The 7,752-nt window shown below is 39.5% G+C and overlaps 1 protein-coding gene across 1 annotated transcript in view; it reads left to right on the forward strand.

Annotated features, from left to right (window-relative positions):
- LOC102423824 (ATP-binding cassette sub-family A member 3-like) overlaps positions 1-7,752 on the forward strand; it is a 372,708-nt gene that overhangs the window by 315,390 nt on the left and 49,566 nt on the right. Inside the window, 2 exon segments of the mRNA XM_014466690.2 lie at positions 217-436; positions 2,656-2,820. Coding sequence (XP_014322176.1) covers positions 217-436; positions 2,656-2,820 — 385 coding nt within the window.

Here is a 7,752-nt window from a genome sequence, read left to right on the forward strand (position 1 = left end):
GAACCGTGACCTCCTGGTTCATGAATTGATGCTCAACCACTGAGCCAGCTGGCTGGGTGAAGCTGGCTGGGTGAAGCTTTTTTTACTGGGTAAGCTGATTTAAGTAATGAGTAGTTTTATGTGCTAATGATGCAGTGGTTACTGTCTCCTCAGTGTCTGGCTTGGCTCTTTGTTGCACTGTGTCCTTCACCTGCCCTTACTCTGCATTTGTCTCAGGGAGTGTTCAAGTACTGCGAACTGCGTGCATTTGTGGAAGACTACAACTTTCTGGACACAATGCTGATCTTTATGCTGTATGGTTGGTCTGCTGTTCCTCTCATGTACCTGGGAAGCTACCTGTTTTCTAGTAGTACTGCTGCCTACATCAAACTCACCCTCTTTAACTACTTTTCAACTGTGGTCAGCATCGTCATTGATTCCATAATACACGTCATTGGTAAGGACTTTCCACAATTTCCATTTTCTCCAGTAAATATATTAAATAAATGAGGATGAAAGAGCTAGAGAATAAAATAATAATTGTTAAGCACATACTTTCCAGGAATTTGAAAACTATGCTTTTTGGAAAACAGCAAATATTTATTGAATATGTGAAAAATAGAAGTTGAAGGAGAGAGGGAGAGAAAGGAAATGGGGAAGAGAAAGGAAGAAAAAGAGAGAGGCACTAGGCCATCTGAAGGAGCTGGGCTTGGTATCACTCTAGTTTCATTAAAGAAAAAGAAGAGTAAAAAACTGCAATATACGTGTGCAAACCACTTATCTCCTTTGAAATGCCCCCCCTCTCCCAGATTTGGTCCTTCAGCTCTAAAATCTGAACAGCACTCACTTGGAAGCATAGTAGGGAGGTGGGAGGGTGGGAGGTGCTATGGGATGACTTCTGCCTAATTTAATGCAGCACATCATCCTGGCCCTTCAAATGAGATTTTTTTCTGAAGAAAACAAGGAAATATGCAACAAATGTAGTTATCATTAAACCCTTTTCCCTTCTTTTGAGACCTTATTTTAGCAGGATTCTAGGAGTAGATTCTCCCTGTCTCCCTTCTCTGACTATAAAATTTGAAGAGAGTGTGACTGCTGGTGATTATCACAAATAGGATTTGTTTGGTTTTAGAACATTCCTTGGTTAAACTTCTGTTTAAACATGAACTTTGAACTGTGTTAATCATTTTAGCTCTGCCTGAAGTGGTAGAACTTTACCAAAAGAGCTTCCAGACTCATTCCCTAACTTTAGGTGTTGGCCTTAAACAAAAGGAAACTTAGTGTGTGGACCAAGCACATTCTTTTGCAGTCTTCTCCAAGAAGCGGTATTGTGCCTGGTGAGGAAGACTTGAGCCCCTGCATAATAAGCCAAGCAGGCATTATGCATTCGTGCTCATTCCCTGAATCAGTGGAGGTATTGTCAATCACTTTTTCACTACCTATAGATTCTACCTGTGTTCTGTCCTTTTACAGTTATATGCCACATATGATATTTCGGTAAATGACAGACCACATATACAACAGTCGCACAGATTATAACAGCTGAATTTCCTGTAAGAAATGGAAGGATATGTCGTTTAGGAAGAATTTTTTCTTTGATTACAGCAATATCTATGGGGCTTGACAATAGGTTCCCTCTCACTCACAGCTCCTCAGTTTTGAGTACACAACTTACATTCCAATCAGTCAACCACTGACCTGTTTCAGCACAGAGGAGCCTGTCCCCCCAACACTAATTTTCAAAAGGTGCTACAACCCTCCCAGCTCTGGCTTGATGGTCTTCAGAGCACATTATTATAAATTCTTCGTTGAGGACATAAGATCTTGTACAAGAACACAGACGCACAGGAACTACCTCAACTAGTACGAAGTACCACTGACACTTCAGTAAAAGGTTTCTGTGGCAGTTTGGAGCCAGCCCATCCCTGTACTTTGAAATATTTTCAGGTTGTACTGATGTAAAGCATAGGTAAGTTTTATTTCTTTAATAAATTCAATGCCAGAGAGAGCCTGTTGTGCCAGATAGGGTCAATGGAACAAAAAAACAAATTTCCAATATCAAAATATTGAATCCTGAGTTCTATCCCTCTCCATTTTAAACACCATCTTTTTTATGGATACCACAAAGTTTCTTAATCTGACCGCTGCTCCAGCATGCAAGAGCCAAAACCATAGTGCCATTACACCCCCGAAGTCCTTCTCTCTCCACCTCGGGTTCATATTCTTACTGATCTTCAGGGCCCCTCACCTCCCTCCTATTACTATTATGGTGACCTGGTCCTCACCCAGCCAGTTTCTCCTCACTATTTCTAGTCAATTCACCCCACAATCTATCTCTGAAATCTCCCTTCATGATGAGTGCCCTTCTCTTTAACTCTATAATTGATAAATCCATGTTACAAGCTATCAAGATGAACAAGCTTAGTGACTTAAATAATGAGTGTTTTCTCAGGGATCATCTGCTAGATTGGTAATTATCTGAGAATTGTTTAGTTATCTTGAGGAAGTTTATTATGGGAGGTTTATTACTTTTTTATAATTAATCCTCTTTTATTTAATTTTTAATTAAATTAATTGTGGTGACAGTGGTTAATAAGGTTACTATTAACCAAGTGTACATTTCTATGATACATGATCTGTATATTGCATTGTGTGCCCACAACCCAAAAATCACAGGCAATGAAATTTCTGACTTCACTAAAGTCTTCATAAGCAATGTGTTAGTGATGCTTCCCAGTTACAACTTTGCAATGGGTGTCAGCAGATTCCTTGATGACTATGAAGTAAAAAGACTGTGTACCCAAGAAATTCAAAACGTCTATGTGGACTGCAGGAAAAAATGTGAGTATTGGGACTCCCCATGTTGCTAACCACAACCTATTCCTGTCCAGACTTCCACATTTAAGCTTAGATAAGAAAATCAGAAAAACGTGTTTATCCTCCAATGGATAGGCTTGCCATTTTGAGTGTTGAGTGTTTTGTGTACCAAAGTTACTTTCTCAGACTGGGGCGGGGGGAGGGAGGGATGAAGCCTCAAAATAAAATCCAAGATAAATTTCGTGAAGTCACAACCAGATTTTGAATGAATTACTACTACTACTCACTCACCTACTATGTGAAAATAGCTTAACATGATTTTGAATATTCCCAGCACTCTTCGAGTTAGCTAATATTATCACAATTTTATTCCCAATGAGGAAACTGAACTCCTTACTTAAACTGGATATTAAATAAGTTCCCTGGGACACTAAGCTTTAAGTGTCACACAGATAAAAGAAAGGCAAATTCCCAGAAAGATCAAAATGAGGAAAAAACAAAGGCATTCTATTAAATTTTCATATTTTAGGCTGATTTCATGTTTCAGACTGATTCTAAAAATCTATAAGCCTATTTACTGTGTGTGTGTAATTTGTTGTAGTACCAAATAATTTATATGCGGCCACAGAAAGAGAAATGTAATTTTATTTTACTAAATCAGTGCAGGATAAAATATAATTATTAGGGTCAAATAAATTATATTTTCTTAAAATCTCTGAATAATAAAAATTATGTCATATTTTAGTTTGCATCATATTTGGATTGTAAAATCCTCTCTCTGCTTTTTAAAAATAGCTCTATTGAGTTATTATTAACATACTGTAGTCACCAGGTTTAATTAACCTGTTGGATGGAAGCGGGGGAGGGCTTGTTGGACAGTGTTTATAAAGTCTATAGTAGCGGTCAGCAATGTCCTAGGCCTTCACACTATTATTGAATTAAAAATTTAATTAATTTATTTCATTTATTATTTTAATTCACTGTTCTGACCTTCAGCTTCCCCTGTGTTGTGTATTCCTTCTAATGTGTTCTTTATAGTGTTACTAGTATGTCATTCTTTATTTCTGACTGGTCTTTTTCCATAGTTACTATATCTTCTCTCATGCTGTTGAGCATCCTTGCCATCATTATTCTGATCACTATATCTGATAAATTTATTATCTCCATTTCATTTAGTTTTTCTTCTGGAGAATTCTCTTGTTTTTTCATTTAGGACTTACTGTTGTTTTTTGTCTTCCCATTTTGGTTGCCTGCTTGGGTTTGTGTCTATGTACTAGGTAACTCTGCGATGACTCCCAATCTCTAGTGCAGGACAATGTCAGATGCTGTGTGTAACCGGCCCTGAGTACCCTCTTTGGAGCTATCAGCGACCCACAGCTGGTGGCTCCCTCTGCTGGGGCTGGGTGCCTGATATGGATCAAGGTTAGCTTTTCCTAGCCCTGGGTCCTGACTTATATCAGGCAATGACTCAAAAGCCTCTGATCTGCCTCTGCCTGCAATTGATTGTTATTCATTCTTGATTAGCCTTGGGCTATTGCCCACCGGCTGGGGAAAGATATTTTCCAACAGGTTGGGGCAACTTCTTCCCCAAAATGCAAAAGCTTCCTGGATGGTAAAGGTCTGCCCGAGAATGATGTCCTCTGGAGTATGAAGGGATGACTCAGCACTGGAAACCGGGTGTCTGCCTTTGAGGTCTAACCCCAAATCTGGATTCTGCTCACACAGCTCCAGTCCACTCTGCCCTCCCTCTGCCAGAGCCCAAGGTATGTGGCTGCACACGGAATTTTATTCATTGGCCCTTTACGAGGGTGCCTGCATTTCCAGCCATCTCTCCCAGATGTTGTGTGGGCCTTCTCAGTTATGGTTCTCTAGAATGGGAGGCCCAGCTTTGGGGTTAGACCCCAGAGTTCTCAATGAGAAACTCTCCCTCCTAGATGAAATATCTCTCTGGAACTTCAGTTGCTGTCTATGGGAGTGTGGCCAGCCCTTTCATGCCTCCTCCCCTCCTACCAGTCCCTATGTGACTCTACTTTATGTCCTTGATTATTATGGTTCTCTCCAGTTAGTCTTCAGTTGATTATTCAGGATGGTTTTTCTGTATTTTAGCTGTAATTTCAGTTTAGTCCTGGGAGTGTGTCAGTGTAGCTCCCACTTACTCTGCTGCTATTTTAAGGGTGTCTTTTGAAGCATAAAAGTTTAGAATGTTGAAGGGGTTCAAGATGGCTGCAGAGTAGATAGATGGAAGTTACACTTGCTTCCTCCCAGGACCATATCAGAAGAGTAGCTAAAGTATGGGAAAATCAACCGAATAACTATCTGAAGACTAGTTGAACAGAACTGTTATAACTAAGGATTGAGAGTAACATCCCACAAAACCTGTAGAAAGGGAAGAGCCACAAAAAGGCTGGCCTTACACCAGGTGTGCTAGGAGAGAATCCAGAAGGATATCTCAGGTAATGAGATTCCCCCTGGAGAAGGGAGTGGCCTCGGCCCCAAGCTGGGCACCCTAGCCTGGAGAACTAGAAAATCAGCAGGAATTTAACTTTCCCTGGTGAGAAGGGAAATGGCTTTCTTAAAGGGCCAGTGCATAGAATCTCAGTCACATCACTCACTCTCGGCTCTAGCAGGGGCAATAGTGGCTCTCAGTAGACCAGAGTCATAAAAAGAGAAATTGAATGGCATTGCTAAGGAAAGAGAACTGGAATGAGAGTAGCAGGTGCCCTGTGCTGGGGTGGGTTCCTTGCCCATCTAACTCATAGATGTCATCTTCAATAAAAACATCTCAGGCCAGAAAGAATGCTATGAAATATTCAAAGTGATGAAAAACAAAGGCCTACACCCAAGAATACTCTACCCAGCAAAGCTACCATTTAAAATTGAAGGAGAAATAAAGAGCTTGCCAGAAAAGAAAAGGCTAAAGGGGTTTATTACCACCAAACCAGTATTGCCAAAAAGGTAAAAGAAACTTCATTAAGAAAAAGGAAAACAAAAGAAGAGAAACATAATTATAAAAATAAATTGGCAATAAATACATACAAATTAATAGTCACTTTAAATGTTAATGGATTAAATGCTCCAATCAAACGACACAGGGTACCTTTGGCCAGTGTGCCTCAATTGGTTGAACCATCATTCCATGAATTGAAGGGTGGCGGGGGGGGGGGGGGGGGCGGGAGTTCAATTCTCATTCAGAGCATATACCCAGGTTATAGGTTCAATGCTCAGTTTAGGATGTGTATTGGAGGCAACCAAATGATGTTTCTCTCACACATCAATGGTTATCTTTCTCTCTCTTATTCTCCCTTCCTCTCTCTCTTTCTAAAATCAACTTTAAAAAACTTATTCTTGATCAAAAAGCAACCATGTTTGTTACATTTGTTGCTTGGTGTTAAAAAAAAAAAAACAGAAAAAAAAACGTATTCTTGAGTGAGGATTTTTTTTAAAAGACACAGGGTAACTGAACAGATAAGAAAACATGACCCATATATATTCTATCTACAAGTGACCCACCCAGGAACAAAAGATTCACACAGCTTTAACCGGTTTGGCTCTGTGGATAGAGCGTCAGCCTGTGGACTCAAGGGTCCCAGGTTCGATTCCTGTCAAGGGCATGTACCTTGGTTGCGGGCACATCCCCAGTAGGGAGTGTGCAGGAGGCAGCTGATCGATGTTTCTCTCTCATGGATGTTTCTAACTCTCTATCCCTCTCCCTTCCTCTCTGTAAAAAATCAATAAAATATATTTTTTTAAAAAACATTCACACAAACTGAAAGTGGACGGATGGAAAAAATATTCCATGCAAATGAAAATTTAAAAAAAACAATGCTGGGGAAGCAATACACATATCTGACAATACAGGCATCAAAGCAAAGGCCATAATAAGAGACGAAAACAAGCACACACAGGGAGAATGCCATGGAAAGATGAAGGCAGAGGTTGGGGTGATGCAGCAGAAGCCATAGTACTGGAAGTCCTAGCCAAAGATTGTCAGCAACCACTGGAAGCTAGGAGAGAAGCCTGGAACAGATTCTTACAAACTCCAGAAGGAACAAACCTGTCCACACCTTGAAGGACTTTTAGACTCCAGAATTATGAGATAGTTTCTATTGTTAGACTTCCCAGTTTGTGGCATTTTGTTTGTGGCTGCCCTAGTAGACTAAGCATACCAGGGAGGAAAAAGAGACAAAAACAGGCCATCACATAATACTGAAGGGAATTTTACTAAACATTCAAAGAAGAACTAACACCTATTTTCCTCAAACTATTCAAAAAAAATCCAAGAGGAGAGTACACTTCCAGGCCTTTTTGATGAAGCTAGCATTATCCTAATGCCAATACCAGATAAAGACATTACAAAGAAAGAAAATTACAGGCCAGTATCCCTTATGGGAACATACTAGTACATGCTAAAATACTCAGCAAAATATTAGCAAATTAGAACCAGCAATACATTAAAAAGATCATGCACTATGACCAACTGGAATTTATTATGGGGATGCAATAAATTGGTATGATATTCACAAATCATTAAATGTGCTACATCACATAAACAAAATGAAGAATAAAAATTACATGACCATATCAATAGATGAAGATAAGCATTCCACAAAATCCAACACCCATTTATGATAAAAACGCTCAGCAAAGTGGGAATAGAGGGATCATAACTCAACATAACAAATGTCATATATTAAAAAACCTATAGCCAACATCATACTCAATGGGCAGTTATTCAACATAGTACTGGGAGTCCTAGCCACAGCGGTCAGATAAGAAGAAATAAAAGGCATCCAAATTGAAAGGAGTAAGTAAACTGTTACTATTCACAGATGGCATGCTATTGTTCATAGAAAACCCTTAGGATTCCACCAAAAAACTATCAGACCTAATTCCGCAAAGTAGCAGAATACAAATTTAATTCACAGAAATCGGTGGCACTTTTATACATCAATAATG

The sequence above is a fragment of the Myotis lucifugus genome, unplaced genomic scaffold (assembly GCF_000147115.1).
Source record: "Myotis lucifugus unplaced genomic scaffold, Myoluc2.0 scaffold_352, whole genome shotgun sequence".
In the NCBI taxonomy this organism is placed as follows: domain Eukaryota; kingdom Metazoa; phylum Chordata; class Mammalia; order Chiroptera; family Vespertilionidae; genus Myotis; species Myotis lucifugus.